Source organism: Mustela nivalis (assembly GCF_964662115.1).
Source record: "Mustela nivalis genome assembly, chromosome: 11".
Lineage (NCBI taxonomy): Eukaryota > Metazoa > Chordata > Mammalia > Carnivora > Mustelidae > Mustela > Mustela nivalis.
In genome coordinates, this window is record NC_139030.1 from 97,016,773 (window position 1) to 97,040,558 (window position 23,786).

At 42.4% G+C, this 23,786-nt stretch overlaps 1 protein-coding gene and 1 long non-coding RNA gene across 10 annotated transcripts in view; one reads left to right on the top strand and one right to left on the bottom strand.

Moving 5' to 3' along the window:
* Nucleotides 1-23,770, bottom strand: LOC309843584. 2 transcript variants are annotated; one of them, XR_014300227.1, is made up of 4 exons: nucleotides 23,622-23,759; nucleotides 22,912-23,466; nucleotides 16,099-16,188; nucleotides 1-78 (listed from the first exon to the last, which is right to left on the bottom strand). It is a non-coding gene; the product is annotated as an uncharacterized lncRNA (long non-coding RNA). The 2 variants fall into 2 exon arrangements; XR_014300228.1 differs by lacking the exon at nucleotides 1-78 and having other exon boundaries at nucleotides 15,176-16,188; nucleotides 23,622-23,770.
* INO80D (INO80 complex subunit D) overlaps nucleotides 23,141-23,786 on the top strand; it is a 69,094-nt gene continuing 68,448 nt past the window's right edge. For 4 of the 8 annotated variants that reach the window (XM_082689123.1, XM_082689133.1, XM_082689129.1 and 1 more), the window contains exon 1: nucleotides 23,466-23,674. Coding sequence is in view for 1 of the 8 variants with exons in the window: in XM_082689131.1 (XP_082545257.1) it covers nucleotides 23,667-23,674 (8 nt within the window). In the remaining 7 variants the exon portion in view is untranslated. Of the gene's footprint in view, nucleotides 23,675-23,786 lie in introns of all 8 variants that reach the window. The other 4 variants (XM_082689126.1, XM_082689125.1, XM_082689124.1 and 1 more) reach the window with 3 other exon arrangements.

The following is a 23,786-nucleotide window of genomic DNA, read 5'->3' on the forward strand; positions in this document are numbered from 1 at the left end:
CATACCTTATTCCACTGTGAACGTTCTGATTGGAATTTGTTCTTCCATTCATATTTTATGGTTTAATTCATTAAGTCCCTGTACAAGAAAAGCAGTTTTAAGAAGGAAAATGAAAAACACTCTAAGACGGTAGGAACCTTTCTGCTAGGTGAACCACCAAAGAGATTATTAGGAGCTTGTATGCTTTTAACAGCCACCTCCTAATATCCTTAGTAGCTTTATGATTAAGGCTACTAGGCAAGGGCTATGCCGATTCAATTTATTCCCGGGGCAGTACCCAACCTGCTCTACCTCTCTATATATTTTAAGATTTTATTTATTTGCGAAAGAGAACATAAACAGGGGAGCTGCAGAGGGAGAGGGAGAGGCAGGTTCCCCACCAAGCAGGGAGCCTGATGTGGGGCTCCATCCCAGGACCCTGGCTGGATTCATGACCCGAGTGGAGACTGAGCCACCCCGGTGCCCCATGCTCTATATATTTGAACATTCTGATGTTAACTCAAGTTATTATTTCTGATACTCAAGGTTGAGTAGATCAAGTCAACTGCTCATCCTTGGGAATAACAAGTAATTTTTTTCCGGGCTCCAAGATACTATGATTAGGACACTGGGCAAGGTTTTCCTAGATTGGCCCATTTGCCCAGAAGAGGTCATTCCTGTCCCTGTGGGAGTACCTCTCTCCCAGAGAGCTGCATTGACTCACTCTCTGACTCAGCAGGATTACACACAATAAATGGTTGAGAAATTATTGTCTGTGTGATGCAGGAAAGCACATGGATGCAGTTAGTAACCAAAAAGATACCAGATCTGTTCCCCATTGGGGCCATCGTTCCTTCCCTGAACGCACTCACAAAGCTAATACATCAGAAGTGTTGGCTATCCTCCTCCACTCTCGCACTCCAGATGCTCCAAAGCCTTTTACCTTCCTTCCCCAAGACCCTTAAACGCGTTTTCTACCAGAATTCAGAGAATTTGCTCTTTTTCAATATATATGCACCAAGTTTAGCCAAGTTAAGTTTAGCCAAATTTTGTCTTGGGTGCCCGAGGGAAGGAGACACTGAGTTGGCAGAGATTGCTTTCTGGTTAAGTAGAGTACACAGAGTGCTCTGTTTAAAATAGTTACCTAGTGTTCCACTGTGCACCTCTGCCAAAATGTATCCCAATCCCCTACCAATAACGATAACTAAAATATACTGAGCCTACACCATGGATTAGGTGCAGTTCTAAGTATCACAGCCCAGTGAAATAAATTCCGTTATTAGCTCCACATTACAGATGGGCAGACCAAAAGCACAATGGGGTAATTTCTTTAGGATCACACAGCGAGTAAATTGTGGAGATAGGATTTGAATCTAGCTAATTCTTTTTTTTTAAATTAAAGGTTGTATTTATTTATTTGAGAGAGAGGGAGAGAGAGAGAGAGAAAGCAAGCATGAGCAGGGACAGGTGCAGAGGCAGAGGGAGAAGCAGATTCCTTGCAGGATAGGAGCCAAAGGACTCTACCCCAGGATCCTGGGATCATGACCCAAGCTGAAGGCAGACGCTGAACCGACTGAGCCACCCAGACGCCCCCCCAGAGAAAGATAATTTTTTGCACTTTGTCTTTCCCCTAAATAATGAATATCTATGTCTTCTTTAGAACTATGTTCATAACATGGCTTAAGGTCTTAAAATTTGATCTTGGTTAAACTAATAAGCAAGTCATGCAGAGCAGAGTCTGAAGTTATCTAGTTTGTCATATGCTGAGTAACTGCCTCTCTACTAATTTGGAAAATACAGAAATGTAGAAAATAATCCACTTATTGATTAGTAGCCCTAATGCTGTATAATTTATTGGTCCTTTCAGATACTATCTTCTATTTCTTTAAAATTATTGATAGACATTGGTATTTCTGAATCACTTCCAAGTGATTAGCAGTTTAGTAGAAATTAGTCATGTAGTCATATATTTGCTGACAAAAACTTCCAAATTATATTTTAGACTATGTACATTTTATCGGACTATATAAGTCACATTTCATAAATTTCATCTTCTAAAACTTTCAATTATCTTTTTTTTTTTAAAGATTTTATTTACTTATTTGACAGACAGAGACCACAAGTAGGCAGAGAGGCAGGCAGAAGGAGAGGAGGGAAGCAGGCTCCCTGCTGAGCAGAGAGCCCGATGTGGGGCTTGATCCCAGGACCCTGGGATCATGATCTGAGCCGAAGGCAGAGGCTTTAATCCACTGAGCCACCCAGGTGCCCCTAAAACTTTCAATTATCTTGAATAATGTTCCTTCTTGTTGAATATAACTATATTTCAGACTTGCACAAATGTGGATATAAATTAAATCCATTTTTCTCAATATATATATATAAAATATATATATATATATATATATATATTTATTTATTTATTTTTCCCCCTTGATGTTGTTTTTTTTTAAGTAATCTCTACACCCAAATGGGACTCAAACTCATGACCCTGAGATCTAGAGTCACATGCTCTACTGAGTCAGCCAGACAGGTGCCCCTAGATTTATATGTTTTGTAAACTTGATTGAGAAATATCTACAAATTTCAACATGAAAATATTTGAGTCTTGGGCACCTGGGTGGCTTGGTCATTAAGCGCCTGCCTTTGGCTCAGGCCATGATCCCAGAGTCAGGATCAAGCCTCACATCAGGCTCCCTGCTCAGTGGGGAGCCTGCTTCTCCCTCTGCCTGCTGCTCCCCTGCTTGTGGGAACTCCCTCTCTCTGGCAAATAAATAAAATATTAAAAAATATATGCATATGTTTTATTCTTGGGTGTCCTGGAATAGAATAACTACACATTTCTGTGAATGACACATGTACACAGTCAAATGTACAAATAACATAAACGTGAAAAACATTCTTTTTAAAAAAAAATATTTATTTATTTGACAGACAGAGATCACAGGTAGGCAGAAAAGCAGGCAGAGAGAGAGAGAGAGAGAGGAGGAAGCAGGCTCCCCACCAAGTAGAGAGCCCGACGCGGGTCTCGATCCCAAGACCCTGGGATCATGACCCGAGCCGAAAGCAGAGGCTTTAACCCACTGAGCCACCCAGGCGCCCCATCCTTTTTTTAATTTAAAATATTTTATTTATTAATTTGACAGAGAGAGACACAGCAAGAGAGGGAACACAAGCAGGGGCAGTGGGAGAAGGAGAAGTAGGCCTCTCACTGAGCAGCGAGCCCAGTGCGGGACTCGATCCCAGGACGCTGGGATCACGACCCAAGCCAAAGGCAGGCTTAAAGACTGAGCTATCCAGGTGCCCCAAAAACATTCCTACTGATTAGGTATGAATAGTATATATTTTTAAGAATTTGTCAACAGCCGAAATTTACTTAGTGAAGAGTTTCCTTTCAGGATTCTTCCAAGAACTGGAGAAATAATGCTGTTTCCGTCCATTTGGGTTGCTATCACAAAATACCACAGACTGGGGAGCTAATAAATGAATTTGTTTTTGACAGCTTCAGAGCCTGGAAATCTACGGTCAGGGTGCCAGCGTGGTCAGGTCTGGTGAAGGCCCTTTCTAGGTTGCACACTGCTGTCTCTTGCTGTCACAGAAGCATTCATCCCATTCATGAAAAGCCCCATCCTCCTAGAAAGCACCTCCCAAAGGCCCTACCTCCTAGAATCATCACATTGGGTGTGAGGATGTCAACATATGAATTTTGAAGGGGCACAAACATTCAAATCCTAACAAATACTTAAATCGACAGCAGTCCTCCTCAGTTACGGGAAAGTAATCGCCAGTGGCAAGGGGCAATCGCCAGATACTAGTATATAGTTCTACTTGACTCTGAGCAACCGGGCTGGGAGATACACTGTTTCTGAGTCATGCCATAAAAGAGACAATGAACTCAGTGATGAACTTAAGCTGGCGAGATCCCAGGTTCTAGTTAATGTATGTGCACCCAACAGGACTTTGATTTACTGTCTTTGCACCATTGAGGCTGTTCCTAAAAGTTCTGTTCACTGTGCGTATTACAATCCATTGACATAATAATTTTTTAAAAGATTTTATTTATTTATTTGACAGACAGAGATCACAAACAGGCAGAGAGATAGGCAGAGAGAGAGGAAGGGAAGTAGGCTCCCAGCTGAGCAGAGAGCCTAATGCAGGGCTTGATCCCAGGACCCTGGGAACATGACCTGAGCTGAAGGCAAAGGCTTTAACCCACTGAGCCATCCAGGCGCCCCGAGATTATAATTTTTTAACTATATTCCAAATTTGGGAAAAATGATCAAGCTATGAGAAGGATTGGGGCAATCATTATATCCAACACTATTTACTGAGTGACAACACCATGTGACAATGTACACGCTGCTTTGTGTGTTAAGGGAGAAAGTTCTGGAATCAATTCCCCAGATTTAAATCCTGACTCTACCACCTACCAGCTGTGTCATCTCTATAATTATTATCAGTTGAAATGGGGATAATATGCAGCCATCAAAAGAAATGAAATCTTGCCAATTGCGACGACATGGATGGAACTAGAGCGTATCATGCTTAGTGAAATAAGTCCATCAGAGAAAGACAATTATCATATGATCTCCCTGATATGAGGAGGTGGAGATGCATCATGGGGGGATAGGGGGGGCAGGAGAAAAATCAATGAAACAAGATGGGATTGGGAGGGAGACAAACCATAAGTGACTCTTAATCTCACAAAACAAACTGAGGGTTGCTGGGGGGAGGGGGGTTGGGAGAGGGGGGTGGGGTTATGGACATTGGGGAGGGTATGTGCTATGGCCAGTGCTGTGAAGTATGTAAACCTGGCGATTCACAGACCTGTACCCCTGGGGATAAAAATACATTATATGTTTATTAAAAAACAAAAACAAAACAACATAAAAAAAAAAAATGAAATGGGGAGAATAGTAACACTTGCCTCACAGAGTTAACTAATAGCATGTGTAAAGCACTAAGCATGAATAAAGTGCTCAGTAAGTGTTAGTTATTGTTATTTCCACCTTTAAAAAGAAAGAGAGAAAATGTATACCCTGGGCTGCCTGGCTGGCTCAGTTCATAGAGCATCCAACTTGATCCTGAAGTTGTGAGTTTAAGCCCCACACTGGGTGTAGAGATGACTTAAAAATAAAATGTGGGGACGCCTGGGTGGCTCAGTTGGTTAAGCGGCTGCCTTCGGCTCAGGTCATGATCCCAGCGTCCTGGGATCGAGTCCCACATCAGGCTCCTTGCTTGGCAGGGAGCCTGCTTCTCCTTCTCCCTCTGCCTGCCACTCTGTCTGCCTGTGCTTGCTCTCGCTTCTCTCTCTATGACAAATAAATAAATAAAATCTTAAAAAAAAAATAAAATAAAATGTGTACCCAGAAACCTGTGATTTTGTATGCAACCAATCTACAGTTTAGTACTACAATAGAAAGCATTATGGCTTTTTCCACATCATATTGTACATCAAAAATTTTATTTCTAGTCACTTGAAAATATTAAGAATGGGAAAAGCTTGGCTTTAGAAATATGCTTCCAGGGGGCGCCTGGGTGGCTCAGTGGGTTAAAGCCTCTGCCTTAGGCTCGGGTCATGATCCCGGAGCCCCGGGATCGAGCCCCGTGATCCAGCCCTGCATTGGTCTCTCTGCGCGGTGGGGGGCCTGCTTTCCCTCTCTCTCTGCCTGCCTCTCTGCCTACTTGTGATCTCTGTCAAATAAATAAATAATCATAAAAAAAAAATCCTTGAAAAAAAAAAGAAAAAAAAAAAGAAATATGCTTTCAGAGAGAAAATAAGTTTATAAGTATTAGATACTCGAAGTACTCCCTGAGGTTTAGCTACTAAAAGCAATGTCCAAAAAAAAAAAAAAACCAAACAAAAACAAAAACCCTCTTTTGAATCCTAATTTATTTCAAGCCCAGTAACAGTCATCAACAATATCTATTGCAGTATCTTGCACAGTTAGGTATTCAAACATTTGCTCAATAAATAAATGAATAAAAAGTAAATTCACAGATACAGCTGAGAGTATGAAGAGGAATATTTAATTTTTTTCATTTAGCTCCAGCAAAGTAATTCCCAACCAGCAAAGTACCTACAGTTTATATAAACTGAGCTCTTTGGTCCGTAGAGTAATGTGTCACGGGAAATTATAATCACTGCTTGTACAACTGGGTATGATCCTGTAAAATTCTGCGCTCTTGGTGACAAAGGAAGGAGGTGGACAGACAGATAGATCCACAGGACAGATAGATCAGCAGGAGTTCTTCACTCCTGCTGGAGGACAAATCAAAACCAATGTCCTACCAATGGAAGATTGCTGACATTTATTTATTTTTTTTTTTAAAAAATTTTTATTTATTTATCAGAGAGAGAGAGGGGGGGAGAGAGTGAGCACAGGCAGACAGAATGGCAGGCAGAGGGAGAAGCAGGCTCCCCACTGAGCAAGGAGCCCGATGTGGGACTCGATCCCAGGACGCTGGGATCATGACCTGAGCCGAAGGCAGCCGCTTAACCAACTGAGCCACCCAGGCGTCCCTGCTGACATTTATTTTTATGAAGGAGTTAGACAAATTTGCAAACATACTACAATTTTTAAAAAGGTGACTTACTGGGGCACCTGGGTGGCTGGGTCATTAAGCATCTGCCTTTAGCTCCAGTCAGGATCCCAGGGGTTCTGGGATGGAGCCCTGCATACAGCTCTCTGCTCAGCGGGAGGCCTGCTTCTCCCTCTCCTGTTCCCCCTGCTTGTGTTCCCTCTCACTGTGTCTCTCTCTGTCAAGTAAATAAATAAAATCTTAAAATAAAATAATAAAAAGGTGACTTACTGCGCTATGAAGAAAAAGTAAAAAGGGACCTGGTATTAAAAAGATATTTCCCTGGGATAAAAAAAGAGACAAACCATAAGAGACTCTTAATCTCACAAAACAAACTGAGGGTTGGGGCGGGGAGGGGAAGGGGAGGTAGGGAGAGGGGGTGGGGTTATGGACATTGGGGAGGGTATGTGCTATGGTGAGTGCTGTGAAGTGTGTAAACCTGGCGATTCACAGACCTGTACCCCTGGGGCTAATAATACATCATATGTTTATAAAAAATAAAAAAAAAAAACCCTACTAAGTTCCCTCATTAATAACAAGTTAAATAAAATCATTATTAACATATGGGCAAAAAAAAAAAAAAAAAAGCTATTTCCCAGGGCGCCTGGGTGACTCAGTGGGTTAAAGCTTCTGCCTTTGGCTCAGGTCATGATCTCAGGGTCCTGAGATCGAGCCCCGCATCAGGCTCTCTGCTCCACAGGGAGCCTGTTCCGCCCCCCTCACCCCCGCCCCGCTGGCCTCTCTGCCTACTTGTGGTCTCTCTCTGTCCAGTAAATAAATCTTAAAAAAAATTTAGAAAAATAAAAGATATTTCCCTTGGGGCTCCTGGGTGGCTCAGTCAGTTAAGCGTCTGACTCTTGATTTCAGCTCAGGTCATGGTCTCGGGGTTGTGAGATCAAGCCCCGTGCTGGATACCTGGGGTGTTGGTTCCGCCCTGGGTATGGAGCTTGATTGAGATTCTCTCTCTCTCCCTCTCTTAAAAAAAAAATGTGTGTGTGTGTTTGTATGCTTTTTTTTTTCCCCCTTTTGCCTGATTAATGTGGACTGGTTGTCCCACTAATCCGTATATATTGTCTAAATATATTCATGTGGTAGACCACATAGTAGCCCCCGAATATGTCCATGTCTTAATTCCCTGAACACATTACCCAACATGGCAAAACAGATTTTGTAGATAGGATTAAGTTAAGGATCTTGAGTTGGGGAGATTATTCTGGATTATCTGGGTGGGGACAATGTAATCAGCAGTGTCCTAATAAGAGCGAGGCGGGAGGACCAGAGTCAGAGGAGATTAGGAGACACTGCGCCCGCTGGTTTTAAAGATGTAGGAGGGATCAGCGCAAGTCAAGGTACACAGGTAGTAGCTTCTAGAAGCTGGAAAAGACAAGGGAAATTTATCCCCTGGAGCCTCCAGACGAATGCAACCCTGCTGATGGCTTAATTTCAGCCCAGTAAAACCCCTTTCGGACTTCTGACCTGCAGAGCTGTAGTAACATAATGAACTGTGTTGAGTCACTAAATTTGTAGTACTTTGTTTGGAAGCAAATTTCGATTAATACATTCATTAATCTGCACCAAACCTATGGAGGCCCTAATCTGAAGTCAATACGAATGCAACTTTACCTCTACTTCTCTTGGATTACAACTGGAGTTATCCTTGGAAAAGCGATTTATTTGGGTTTGGGGCAGGAAAAAAAGATAAGATGAATCCACAGCTTCTTTTGGTATTAGAAAGTGAAGAAGTTAAGTGCTCAAGGGTTGGGGGGGCATGTCAAAAGGGCACAGACACTAATCTGAAAAGGCTACCAATGGCTAAAGCTGGAACAAGTTGAACAACAAAATAATGATGGATTATAACCCCTCAAATAAAATATGTATTCTCATGAGGCCACGAAGAAATAAATTAATACATAAATATATACATACACGGAGGAGAATGGACGATTCCACTGAAGAATGTTAAAATCAATATGGGAAAGGGGTGCCTGGGTGGTTCAGTCGGTAAAATGCCTGCCTTTAGCTCAGGTCATGATCTCAGGGTCCTGGGATCGAGCCCCAGTCTGGCTCCCTGCTCAGCGGGGAGTCTGCTTCTTCCTCTCCCTCTACCCCTCCCCACCACTCGTGCTCACTGTCGTCAATAAATAAACAAACAAATAAATAAAACTGTTTAAAAAATTAAAATGGGAAAGTTGGAGGAGAAGCAGACTATTTGCATAGTTCAAAGTATGTCTCCCAGGATACTTCGCAATTTAAGTGGAAATAGAGTAACTCTGCCGTGGAGAAACCCTGAAGACATCAGCTCAACCAAGTAATCAAGATTAATAATCACTAGTGTGGCAAGCAAAATTCTAAGATTTCTGTTCACTCCTTCCATCCTCCTTACCTTTGTTTTTTTTGTTTTATTTTAAGATTTTATTTATTTGACAGAGAGAGGGAGAGCACAGACAGGGGGAGCAGCAGGGAGAGGGAGAAGCAAGCTCCCTGCGCAGGCTTCTGCTGAGCAGGGAGCCTAATGTGAGACTCAATCCCAGGACCCTGGGATCATGACCTGAACTGAAGGCAGATGCTTACCTGACTAGGCCACCCCGATGTCCCATAAGGGCCTTTTACACCTGGGCCTGGAGATCAGAGACTCGAGGTATGAGAGGGACTCTCTAGGAGGTTTACCTGCCCTTATAGATGGAAGTGCCATCAGTTAGAACTGGAGAGGAACCTGTAGGAGATGAGTGTGATCCCTGGCTGCCAGACAGTCAGGAAACAGTTCTGTCCTATAACCAAGAAACTGAATTTTGCCAACAGCCCAAGTGAACCAACAAGAGAACTACAAGATCCAAATCTGAATGCAGCCCAGCCAACACCCTGATTTCACCCTTGGGAGACCCTGAGCAGAAAGCCCAGCCGCCCTTTGCCTGGACTTCTCACCTCTAGAAATGGAAAAATAATAAATGGGTCTAGGGTGATTTACTCCAGTGGCGGAAGAAAATTATACAACTAGCCATAACACATCTCAACATCATGCCCTGATAGGATGCTCTGAAAAGGACACATTGTGTCTGAGATTTTCTTGCCAAAACTACATTACCTCATCTAATCATGAGAAAACCCAAATGAAACCCAAATTGGGAGATACTCTACAAAATGACTGACCAGTACTCTTTTAAAAGGTTGAGGTCATAAAGAGAAGAAAAGACTGAGTGTCTGGAGTGGAAAAAGGACATTAGTGGTAAACCGATAAAACCTAAAAAGTCCATAGTTAACAACAACAACAAAAATATGACAAAACACCTGGAGCTATTTCCCTGTAGAATTGGGTTAGTCTATGTAACTATAAGCAATTTACTTGCCTAGGACTTGGTTTTTCTAATTGTTGGGTAACATGAAAAGCACATTTTATTTTAAGATAGCTCAATTTTGGAAGAGTTGGTGTGTTTTGGAAGACTCAGTATGTTTAGTATTGTAATGATTTTGATGCAGTGTTACAGATTAATGAAAGCAAATACTATTTTTTTTTTTTTTTAAGGGAGAGAGAGGGTGCCTGCACAGGAGTTCATGGGGAGAGAGGCAGAGGGAGAGGGAGAGGAAGAGAATCTTAGGCAGGCTCCATGCCCAGCACAGAGCCAGAAGTGGGGTTCCATCTCGCCACCCTGAGATCATGACCTGAACCAAAATCAAGAGTTAGACCCTTAGCCAACTGAGCCACCCAGGCTCCCCGAAACCAAATACTATTAATGGATATAATCCAAAAATGAAAATCTGGACAACTTAGTACATTGTGGAGGCTTTTTGTGGTTGCTGCTTTGCTGTTTGCTTTTTTTCTTTTACTTCGAATTAAGGAGTTGGCATAACCAACAAATAACACAAAAGCCCCTTTTGTAGTTTAAAAGAATGAACATTTTAGAAATTTTCTGAACTCCAGTCAGGTTAAAGAGAGGGGAGCAAAAAAGAATTCAGTAACACACCATTCAAAGAGTTTGATTCAGAAAAGATAGAAATCCTCTTCCAATAGAAGAAGAAGAAACGGACAAATGGCCTGCGGGGTCTCTGCATGAACGTTCTAAGAATGGTATCGGGAGTCTCTGTCCTTGTAATTGCTCGTTAGCTTTATTTGAGAGAAATGGACATAGACCGCAGGGACTGAATGATAGTTTATCACATCATCAGTGATTATTGTATAACCTACGCTGACTTTGCTGCTCATACATTTTAGGTCACACGATTCTTGCCTCCTTCCTCCACAGACAGAAACATGATGCTTGCCATGTCTAGCTCAAGACTGGCTTAACGGCCTCCTCTGAGGTTAATGTTAACATCGTTCTGGACAGAGTAACAGGAAGCATCTGGGTATCTCACCACAAACTGAGATGATCCATTCTTTCGCCATTTGAAGTATAAATTCTGTTGGTATTAAATTACTTAATTGCTTCTGCTGTATACATTAATACATGTAAACATTCAGATATATAGAACATCATAAAACCTCTGGGAAAACAAAAATGATTTATGACTACGTACATATTTACTTTGTTCTTCCCAGTTAGTCAATATTTATTCTTTTTTCTTCCCATTTACTTATTTATTTTTGAAGTTTTTATTTTAATTCCAGTTAACATACAGTGTAATATTAGTTTCAGGTGTACAATGTAGTGATTCATCACTTCCGTACATCGCCCGGCACTCATTGCAACAGGTGCACTCCTTTATCCCCATCACGTATTTCACCCATCCCCCTCACCCCCCACGCCACAAAAGCCATTCTTACAAATCTCTTGTTTTTATGTTCTAGAACCATCCATGGCTACAGCAAAACTCAGGGAATAATGTTAGTCAATTAACAGCTGCCAAGTTACCTAGAGGAGCAGATGGTATAATTGATCATATCCTACATAATGGGGGGAGGGACTACTTAAAGATATTTCCTCAAATATGCCACAGAGTTTCCACACAAAAGTCTATAATGAAAACCATATTTCTCTCCTCTTGTATGTTTGCTTTTACCTCAGGCTATTCTCTTGTATTGTATTTTTTGCTTTTTAACCTGTAGAGTTTTCAATATTAAGTGACATTAGTCATTTAAAAATAGAGTGTGCATACACTTTAAGTGGTCTTAGTAATAAAGAATGTACCACAGAAATAGCCAATAGAAAAAGCACTGCTCCCGGATGTTTTAGTGAGACTATAATATGGACAGTTGGAATATAATGCTTAAGGGACTAGCATGGTTAGAATTGTACATGTATTATTTTACTAATCACCTTAGACTCTCAGTGAGATTGACAGAAAGTCCAAATTTGCTTCCTCGGAACGCTTCTCATTTAACCTATAGAATAGTCATATCTTTTTTTTTTTTGGTTTTTAAGATTTTATTTATCTGAGAGACAATGAAAGCCAGAGAGATCACAGAGGAAGAGGGAGAAACAGACTTGCCGCTGAGTGGAGAGCCCGAAGCAGGGCTTGATTCTGGGACCCTGAAATCATGACCTGAGCTGAAGGCAGATGCTTTATGGACTGAGCCACCCAGGTGCCCCAAATAGCCCTATCCTAATTATAAAATCATCTCAAAGACATTAAACTGGTTAAGAATTCAAAATCTTAAATATTCATTAATTTAACAAATACGGTGCAGATTTTGCGGCAAGTACTATTCTAGATGCTTAGTGAATAAAATATCTTAAAAAAAAAAAAAAAAAGAAAGAAAGAAAAAGAAAAAGAAGGGTGCCTGGCTGGCTGGCTCAGTTGGTAAAGCATCGGACTCTTGATCTCGACGTCATGAGGTCAAGCCCCATGCTGGGTACGGAACCTAGTTTAACCCACTGAGCCACCCAGGTGCCCCTGGAACCTAGTTAAAAAAAAAAATTAAAATTAAAAACATTTTTTAAAAAGGAAAAAGCCCCTAGCTTTTATGGAATATATATGTATGGAATATATATATAGATATACATATTTATATATATATCTCTTAAGTAGGCTCTATGCCCAGCCCAATATAGGGCTTGAGCCACCCAGGTGCCACAGAATTTTTATTTTTTAAAGTGGGATCTGTATAAAATAAAACATCTCTAAAACAGTAATTCTTCTCTCCCTTGCCAGACGGAAGCCACTTGAGGGCAGGGGTTACTGTTTCCCCAGTATCCTAACCGCAGGGCCTAGCACTCTATAAGTGATTCATAGGTACTCCTTGAATAATTACATAGCAAATCTTTTTTTGCTTAAGTATAAATAGTGGTTATTGTCTGTTGTATCTGCTCAAACTTTTCAGCTTGGCTTTGAAAGTTCTCTTAATTGGCCCTACCCTACTTCTTTATCTTCCACTATTTTCCAGCACATACGCTGTCATTCTACAGAGAAAGACATACTTCTGCTTTACTTCATGCCACTTCCTCTGCCCCAGGTAAGTAAAAACCTCCGTTTAGATTCAGCAAACACTGATCTAGGATCTTCTTCGTGCCAGGACTGCTAGAGATTCCCACATACCTTCTTGACTCCACACAAGCACTCTCACCAGTTTTCAGAAGGAACGAAAGAGGCTCCGAGAGGAGCCCAGGGTCACTCAGTGACCCAGGCGGGTCTCGACAACAACCCAAAGCAGCGTAACTCCTTGCTCTGCCCCTTTGGTTCCCTACTATGAGCCCCTGCTTGTTCCCCAGGGTTTCCCCAACCTTACTTACCTTGCACCTAGCCTCTAAGCTCCTTGTGCCCAGCTGGGTGCCCTATTTTATTCCCCCACAGAGCCTGAATGCCATGCCCAGCAAGCATTCAACTGACTGAAGGAAGGCTAAGCAATTTGGGCTGAGTCTCCTATTTTCAACTGTTACAAGTTAATTTTTGCAATAAATTCCATCTTTTTTCTTTCTTTTAAAGATTTTATTTCAAAGTACATCCAAGTACAACCTGTACATCCAAGGTCGGGCTTGAACTCCCGACACTAAGATCAAGAGTCGCCTGCTCTACTTACCGAGCCAGCCAGGTGCCCCACAAATTTCAGCTTTTGAATTAAGTTTTACCCAGTCAGATCTTACTGCTGTGAAAAAATACTTCCTTTAGTCTTGAATACCTCACCTGAGATTTTAGTGTCTTTGACTTACAGGTAAACAATTTAATGTTCAGCTGATCTACTTCCTTCATTGACTTTAATCACAACCCTGTTCAGTTTATTTTCCCAGCACAGAAGTCCTACGGTTTCCTGGTTTTCTTTCATTCTTTGACCACACAATGGCCTCTTCACGCCTTTGAGGTATGACAAGGTAAACTTGCACAGACAACCTGCGTTTTCATGAGATAACATATCCAGCGTCACGGGTTCTCACCAGCCAGACTTGCCCTCAACACGTTTAGTTCGGCCAGCAGTTGAGAAAAAAATAAGAAACTTAACATTTTTAAGCCCAGTGGTCTCAAGGTCTTGGGCTCCACCTCTCCCTACGTCTTCCACCAGGCCAGTTCAGACCTTTATCCTATACCTCAACTGTAAAGCCAATGAGAGAACAAGGCCTGTCTGGTTCGCTCCTTAACCACTGCAGGATCCTACAAATTTCAGCCTGATAAGATATACCGGGAGATCTTCAAACTTTTGTCCCAATCCGCCATAAAGGCACATACATGTGTTTGTAACTGAAGAGAACTGTTTCATGAAATAAACTTTGACCACAATGACTCTGGATATTTTCTATGCTATAGCATTCTGTTCTTTTTAGTAGGTGATTAGCTGCTGAGTTGATTTCTTAAGTTCCCTGTTTCAAACACAATATATGCCACAGAGCTGAGGTCAGTTCTCCGGGCAGGGTATCAGCTAGCATCCTGTACAAGAAAACCCCTGTGATCATTTTCCGTTAGAGCCAAGTGCTAGGAGTCTGGGCACATAGCATGTGACCACATGCTTGTGGCTCTGTGTTGGTTAAGGCTGTCTTAGAGGAAAAATATATAGTATAAAAATTAAACTTTCATTTACTCAAGTACTCTTCAATCACAGAGAAATCTCACACAAATCTTCCAAGAAAATAATAAGTATGTAAATAGGGTTTTAACTAATTTGTTATTTGTTCTTCAATACTTTGGAAATCCATTCTAGAGTAAGGCCTCTTCTCAGTTTTCTAATTAAAGTCCTACTTTGATTAAAGTCAGTTTCTGTGAATTCAGAGAAAAGAAACAGAAATGTTCAGTTATGGAATGGCTGTTAAGTGTCAGACAGTATACTACATATGGTCCGAGAAATTATCTTACTCAGGCAGTCGCCTTAAGAATGAGGAAACTGAGGCTTTACAGTCTAGGGAACTTGCCCACTTCTATAGCTACTAAACAAATATTAGCTATGGGATTCACACATGGTTTTCTTTTTTTTTTTTTAAAGATTTTATTTATTTATTTGACAGAGAGAAATCACAAGTAGATGGAGAGGCAGGCAGAGAGAGAGAGAGGGAAGCAGGCTCCCTGCTGAGCAGAGAGCCCGATGCGGGACTCGATCCCAGGACCCTGAGATCATGACCTGAGCCGAAGGCAGCGGCTTAACCCACTGAGCCACCCAGGCGCCCCACACATGGTTTTCTAAACCCCACACTTCAACCTAACACTGTATTTGAATTTTTTTTTTTTAAGATTTTATTTATTTATTTGACAGAGATCACAAGTAGGCAGAGAGGCAGGCAGAGAGAGAGAGAGAGAGGGAAGCAGGCTTCCTGTGGAGCAGGGAGCCCGATGCGGGGCTCGATCCCAGGACCCTGAGATCATGACCCGAGCCGAAGGCAGCAGCCCAAACCGCTGAGCCACCCAGGCGACCCTGTATTTGAATTTTTTAAAAAAGATTTTATTTATTTGACAGAGAATAGAGAGCACAAGTAAAAAGAGCAGCAGAGGGAGAGAGAGACGCAGGCCCTCTGCTGAGCAGAGAGCCTGATGTGGGGCTCGATCCCAGGACCCTGGGATCATGACCTGAGCCAAAGGCAGCTGCTTAACCAACTGAGCCACCCGGGCACCCCCTGTATTTGCATTTTAAAACAATTCACTAATAGCTGTCTGATAATGCAGTTAGTTGGAAATGTTACATGTGTCAAACATCCACTGCTTCCCTTATGGGATGGCCCTTTTTGAAGATATTTCATAATCGGGGGCATCTGGGTGGTGGAGTCGGTTGGGGATCCGACTGTTGGTTTCAGCTTAGGTCGTTAGGTTATGAGACTGAATCCTGCTGGGCTCCAGGCTCAGCATGGAGTCGGCTGAAGATTCTCTCTCCCTCTGCCCATGCCCCCCAAGCTCACTCTCTCAAATAAAATAAATAAATCTTAAAAAATATTTTTTTCATATTTTTTAATGCTTTCTTGTCAAAACAATCTTTCTGCAATACCTCATACTTAGATGCATTTCTCCTTCTGAAGAATGGCTAATGGAAGAGGGTTTAACCGGTCACGGTACTCTGCCGTGCATTGTGTGAGTACTTTTCCTGTACTCCATTTTATATTTAACACCTTGATTGAGTCTGAGGGACACCAAGATCTCAGCTAAACTTAAAATTCTTTGTTGTAGACTGCCAACTATCTGGGTATTCAAAGCTACCTGGAGGGGCCATTTGGTTCAGTTGGTATAGCACGAGACTCTTGATCTTGGGGTTGTAAGTTCAAGCTTCACGATGGGTATGGAGATTACCTAAAAAAAAAAAAAAAAAAAAAAAAAAAAAGAATCTGGGAAAAAAAAATCAATGGACTATTTCTGTTTTAATGTAGATATTGAGTATGCCACAATCTTAATCTCCTTTCATCTTTTCCTGTGTTGAGGTCAACTTGTAACGAGTGCTGCTAAGCCCACTGTCTTGGTAGTGTTTCAAAACAAAACAATAACAAAACAGTACTCCCTGACCTTGAGCCATACTGCCTGTAAGGTGTTTACTGGCAAGCAACCAAAAAGGGCAGCTGACTTTACATAGCACTTACTAGGGCTGGAGACCCTGCCTTGGGCCCTCCGCGCACTGTGCCACTTAATCCTTACCATAATACAGTAACGTAGGTGCTATTATTATTCTCATTCTGACAAATGAGGAAACTGAGAGGTTAAAAGCTAGCCCAGCATCACACTACCAAGGAAAGTGGTAAAGCCAAGTTCCTGAACCAGATGGCCTTGACAGGAGATCGGGCTCCTAACCACTTCACGCTGTTTTGCACAAGAGGACACACATGGAAACCAATGAACAAACAAAACCCCCCAAATCCTAGAAAACAACTCAAGGCACAAAGTAACAACAAGGTCACTGTAGACTCAGGTGGCATCAGAAAGCTTTGGGGACACGATTCTGAGCCAGGCATCAAAGCAGAGTGGGAACGCGGGCATCCAGACAAGAATGGCCATGACTTGCTGTGTGGGGCAAAAAACAGTGTCAGCCTAACAGAAGGATGAGGTTGGATCATTTTGAGTAGAATCTTACCGACTTCTGTCCCCTCATTTCTTTCTCTTTCTGGTTTTTCTTAATAAAGCAAAATGCAGGGGTACCTGGGTGGCTCAGTAGGTTAAGCCTCGGCCTTCGGCTCAGGTTGTGAACCCAGAGTCCTGGGATCAAGTCCCACATCAGGCTCCCAGCTCCACGGGGAGTCTGCTTCTCCCTCTGACCTCCTCTCTCAATAAATAAATAAATAAACAAACAAATAAAGCAAAATGTAAATACCTACTTGTAAGTTCATATAGCACCCAGACATGCATAGAACAGAAACAGCAATGTATACAGTTAAGGTAAAAAGTATAATTTCGGTTACTGAGGCCTTTTCTCCTGGTGTACAACTGGCCTTACCCCTTGAGAATTTGATAATCTTCCTCTCCCGAATTTGAATCAAGCTATTTGAATCGTGTTAAGAGTAACTCCTTAGTGGGGTGCTTGAGGCAGCGCAGGTGTGAAGTGACTGACTGTTGTTTTGGCTCGGGTTGTGAGGAGTCCCGCATCTACTCCCTGTTCACTGGGGAGTCTGCTTCTCCCTCTACTCCTCCCCTCCTGCTCGTGATCTCTAGCTCAAAGAAATAAATAAAATCTTTTTAAAAATATTAAAAAAAATTGTAATTCCTTACTTTAACTGAATGAGAGAAGTTCCCTTTTTTCCCACCCTCACTATTGAACCCTGGCCGTCTGTAACAAATATATGACAAAGACATCACATACAGTACAGGAAGTTCAAAGTTATTAATGAACGTGTTCCAGAACATCACTGTCCATTAGCTGTTTGGAACCTAGAATTTATTTTCCCATGGAAATAGTGGTTAAGTTCCCAGTGGGTCTACAAAAGCTAGCTTTACCAGGAATGTAGCAGAAATGAACACTGTAATCTTTGTGTTGACCTTTGCCTGTTATTCTGAGGACTCAATGGATTTTCCTTCTTACTACAATATTTTAACTAACCAGCACTTTTGGAACAGTTTTTCATTACTAATTCTAGAAAAGGTTGATAATCACTTATAATTGTACTCAAGTCCAATCATTAATACTGCTTTTGGGTGTTCTTTTTTACTGATCATTACTTACACAACTTTGGTTAGAGTTGGTAGTCCACAGAACGTCTCCAAAATGCCAACAGCCTAGGCTAGGAGGTTACATTCTTCTGCCGAAAGTGTGATAAGGCAGTTAGATGGCACTAGGGACACATCCCGTTCCTGGTGCTGCCAGTGACCAGTGGGTTCCTAGAGGGGGTATGTTTTGGGACTTGTCGGGGGGCAAGGGGGAGACTTTCTTGGTTTCTGTCTTGGCATCAGGTAGGAATTCCCAGGTCTCAGTGCCCCTGGATTAGGTGTTAGAACGTGGAGACGACCTGATCGTGTGTGTTTTGACTACAGCTAAATCTATATTACAGAAATTTCATACTCAAATAATCTAAAACCATGACCTGGATGTCTGCCAACTACGCTTGCCTCAGAAACATTTTCTTGCAGGGCACCGTAACCACAATAAAACCGGATCTTTGTTTTAGATAGAAACATCACCAACAAATGTTTCCAAAACAGAAATGCTTAAAGTGAAAAAAAATTGTGTCTATGGCCATCATAATAGTGTGGTTTTGAAAACTTTTAGGCTCTGTACACATAGCCTACTTCTACCTTTTTACCCCCTTGGGAGTTTTTACACTGGCTAGGGACTCCTGATGACTTTAGCATCTGTCTTTGGAAATGTATGATCAGAGAATGTTTATATACATGCCCTTATCCCCACCCCCCCCCCCCGCAAAAAAAAACCCCATGTATAATTTGTATAACCACGTCTACTGTCAGTGTCTTTTAAAACACTTGATTCTGTCAGCAAACATTTGCCAACAAAGGCATAGGTTTATTGCTTAAAGACATGTAATATTATTAAACATGTATAAATCTTTCATTTTAAATCCACACAATCTATGGACGAGACCTTTTAAGGATATAGGTGGTATTTTCGTAATGACTTCACAGTAAGTGTTCATCATAAGGTGGCTAATTTTTACAAGGTTAAAATAATTAATACTTAAATAGATCAGTTAAAGATTCTAATACAGAAAAATATTAAATTAAGTCAAACATTTTCTATTTCAACAAAAGGCCAAACTGCTTGTGAAACGAAGGCACAGTAACAGAATAAATAGTACACTACTGCTTCAAGTATCATTTTGGTCAGACTCTGGCATTTATTCATGCCTGTAGGTCACTGTCGTCCATTAACTAGATCTTTATAGGGGCGCCTGGGTGGCTCAGTGGGCTAAGCCTCTGCCTTCGGCTCAGGTCATGATCTCGGGGTCCTGGGATCGAGCCCGAGCCCCGCATCAGGCTCTCTGCTCAGCAGGGAGCCTGCTTCCCTTCCTATCTCTCTGCCTGCCTCTCTGTCTACTTGTGATCTCTGTCTGTCAAATAAATAAAATCTAAAAAAAACACAAAATAGCATAACCTTACAACCATAGATAGCATTTCTAATTATGCTAGTACTTCACAACATACACTGTTAATTTTTTCCTGTCTTTTTTTTTTTTAAAGATTTTATTTATTTACCAGAGGGAGAGAGGGGGAGAGATCGAGCACAGGCAGACAGAATGGCAGGCAGAAGCAGAGGGAGAAGCAGGCTCCCCGCTGAGCAAGGAGCCCGATACGGGACTCGATCCCAGGATGCTGGGATCATGACCCGAGTCAAAGGCAGCTGCTTAACCAACTGAGCCACCCAGGCGTCCCAATTTTTTCCTCTCTTATTCACAGTGCTATTTCGCTGACAACTTGCATTCCTCACAATAACATAGACCTAGTTACTAGACCTCAGGAAGGTGAAATAGGCCCCTGATTGTCACTAACGAGGGTTCTGATTGCTGGCTACTCAAAATTTGTTTTTTGGCAGAGGGCATAGGGCAGGAATCTAGCATTTCCAGATACACAACACTGAACCACCCCGGTGCCCCCCAACTGTATTTAAATGAAGAAAAGACAAAGAGGAGGAGGAGAGCAAAGAAGGAGAAATAACCCTGTTTGGAGCTTTTGGGGGTATTACATGAGAGCACATACATAGTGTCCAGCAAGGTTACCAAAATGCAGTTGTGCTCAATAGTATTAGCCAAATTTGAGTTTTGGGATTTTTTTGTGGGGGGGGGGCGCACAAAAATAGGGTTATTTAAGGTTAATTATGTCAGCAGGTTTTTTTTTTTTTTAAGATTTTATTTATTTTACAGAGAGAGAGAGATCACAAATAGGCAGAAAGGTAGGTTGGGGGGGGGAGCAGGCTCCCTGCTGAGCAGAGAGCTTGAAGTGGGGCCCCATCCCAGGACCCTGAGATCATGGCCTGAGTCGAAGGCAGAGGCTTAGCCTACTGAGCCACCCAGGTGCCCAGTTTTTTTGTTTTGTTTTGTTTTTAAGATTTTACTTATTTAGGGACGCCTGGGTGTCTCAGTTGGTTAAGCAGCTGCCTTCGGCTCGGGTCATGATCCCAGCGTCCTGGGATCGAGTCCCACATCGGGCTCCTTGCTCGGCTGGGAGCCTGCTTCTCCCTCCGCCTCTGCAGCCTCTCTGCCTGCCTGTGCTCGCTCTCTCCCTCTCTCTGATAAATAAATAAAATTAAAAAAAAAAGATTTTACTTATTTATTTGAGAGAGAGCATGCAGGAGTGTGGGCATGAGCTGGGGGAGGGGTAAGGGAGAGGGAGAAGCGGACTCCCTGCAGAGCAGGAAGTCTAAAGAGGGGGGTGCTGTATCCTAGGACTCTGAGATCATGATCTGGGCCAAAGGCAGACACTTAACTGACTGAGCCACCCAGGCGTCCCAGTTAGGTCAGTAGTTTTGTTACTACCTGCAGCTTCTAGGAATTACGGAGACATACCTCCTAAAACAAGTTCAATGAGCAACTGAAACACGGACCAATCAAATTCACCAAATATTGCAAACGCAGTGAGATTTCTTTCTCGGTTAGGCTGTAATTCCCCAAGTCTGCAGCTGGTGGATAAACATCATGGATTATAGCCATGTATAAGTCAAGTTTTATAAAGACACTGAAATACTAAGATTATGCATCATATCCCATATCCTTTTCGTGCAAATAAGTTTGTGGGACACAGGAGGGATTGCATAAAAGGGTGCAGTCAGCTTAAAGTGAACACATCTTAATTTCTTCAAAAATGCAAAGCATACCTATAAAGTCACATCATATAGAAGAACAAGTTTGAAACCCGTTTTTCAAGTCCACTAAGGTTCCATATTAAGGGAAGTAATTTCCTTGTCATGACCAATGCGTTTGATCTCCAAATGTTTTTTAAAAACTTGTAAATAAAATACAACTTCCCAGTGAGGTTTCCAAGATAAGAATCAGTTAATTTTACTTGAATTACTTTTTTTTTTTTTTTTTTTTTTAAGATTTTTCTTATTTGAGAGTAAGAGGGCAAGGGAGAGAGCACAAGCAGGGGGAGGTGGCAGAGGGAGAGGGAGAAGAGGCTCCAAGCAGGTTCCACATCAAGCAGATCCCAGACCCCGGGATCATGACCTGAGCCGAAGGCAGCCACTAACCAACTGAGCCACCCAGGCCCCACAACTTTTGATTTTTCTACTAACGGGAGGGAAAAAAAAAAAGCCTACAAAAGAAAACCCAGACTATTCAGGTACTGTATTCAAATTTAGATGATAAAGATGGTAAAGATGATCAAGATAAACATGAAAATAATAAGTATTTGATATATGCATTATCTGAACTCACTTTAACATTATGGGAATTTCTAAATTTGGACGCTCAAAAGAAGAAACATTTTTAAGTGGAGTCATCAGTTATTTCTAAGTGCTTTGTAATACATTTTAAATGAAAGAAATTAAATATTCTGCTGATTCGAGGCACTAATATTACAAATCCATTCCCACTAGGTTAGCAAACATATGTCAGAAAAATAACTTAGTGTAAGATTCAATTCATCATTCCCAGTAGAACCCACAAAAAGATCCTTTAGTCATTTTTTGGTACGCTCCCCTTTCTTGGCAAAAATAGAAAAATATCTCTGGAATTTATTCTCCTCCAATAAGAGTTCTGTGGGAATTGTTGCAAGGGGGCGGATCCCTTCTCTTACCTCTGTGCTACCTCAGCTTTGTGCAACTTTGATCCCACTTACCTACGAAGCTTTGCTCGTTAAAAAAAGTAGACCTGTGACATCCACTGCAATATATTAAAAGTAATTTATAGAGGCCGGCAGCACATTGGAAGTTATAAACTAACAACACAGCAACTCGAACAAAAACACACATTTTCCCATTCTGTGACACAGAAAAGTGGGCAGCAACATGTGCGAGTCACCAAAGATCTAAAGAATCCAATGAGAAAGTCCAGTATCTAGATATAATAAGCAGTTTCTTAATAAGCAGTCTTAAAGAAAATCTAAAGCTTTCAAATCTATTTCCAGTTGTACAGTAACCTTTCTTCCTGAGGAGAGCCTAGCAGAATTATTTCCAGAAATCTGGTCAGTTACCCTGAAGTTGTATTTAACCTCTCAGTGATCTCTGCCTTTATTTGCACCGTGAAAAATAAACAGCTGTGTCCAGTCTTTCTGGACACTCAATAGGTTTTATTTACATTGCTTTGAGAAAAGGAGACAAAAGACATCCCTTTACAATTGTCTTTTCGGAATCTCAGTTTTGAGGGGAATAAATAACACACATTTTTGTATATAAGACAACCTGTACAAATACATGTAAAAAAATATAAACAGACAAATGAAGATAAAGTGGCTATGAAGTCTCTTGAAGTACAAATTTATAAACAGACCCCCAGCCCCAGAACTTGGATCTGCAATGGAGAAAAATCAGGATTAGCCTGAAATAAAATAAAATAAGATAAAATAAGATAAAATAAAATAAAATAAAATACCACTGCCCCCGACACGGAAAAAAAAATTAAATAGACAAGAGAAAACAATAATCACCGGAAAACCTGTGTCTTGTAAAGATTTCTCTCCATCAGAAGATGCAGAAACATTTTGCCCCGTGGTGCACATGAAAACGTTTCTCAAGCACCCCCAGTTTCTTCCCCGCCTTTTCCCCCAGGCGCCGGTGTAGACGGCCGGTGTGGACTTTTTTCCAGAGATGAGAAGTCGAAATTTGTACTTTATCGGGAGCGGGTGCACTTTTCCCCCCGGCCCCCCTTTCCTCTGCCTCCAAGATGGTAGGAAAGTTGTCGTTTCGGAGGGCAGAGGAGCGGCTCTCTGGTGTTATGTCCTCGCAGTGCCTGTAGTGGTGCTGTAGGAGGCTGCTGCCTCTTCTGTGCAGCCCCGGCAGCCCTGCCTTCTTGGCTGGAGAGTATATTCAGGGATTTCCCCTTAATAATCACCGACCCTGGGAGCACTTTTTAGTTTCCAAAATAAAAATATGATCCTCACCCCTCTTGCTTGACAGGGAAAGGCTCTCGCCGGAGCCCAGGGGGGAGCAGTAGCAGCGGCAGCCGAGCTTCCTAGTCCATTGCCAGCGCCTCTCACTCTGATCTGTCAGCCCGGCCGAGGGAAAAGGGGGGAAGGAGAAAAAAAAAAAAGCAGCTGAAAGGTAAGCAGAGGCGGCCCCAGGCCCGGCCCACATCCCCGGGCTCCCGTAGGGCGGCGGGCAGGGCCGCGCAGGCAGGGCGGGCGGCGAGCGCGCTTACGTGAGGCCGGGGATTCGCCGGCCCGCGTCAGGCCCCGGGCAGAGAATGAAAGGGTGAGAGGGGCCGGCGCCGGGGCGGCGGGGGCTGGGGGCCGCGGGGCCCTGGGGGCGCCCACGGGCGGCGGTGGCGGGCGGGCGGGCGGGGGTCCGGCCGGGGCCCGAGCCG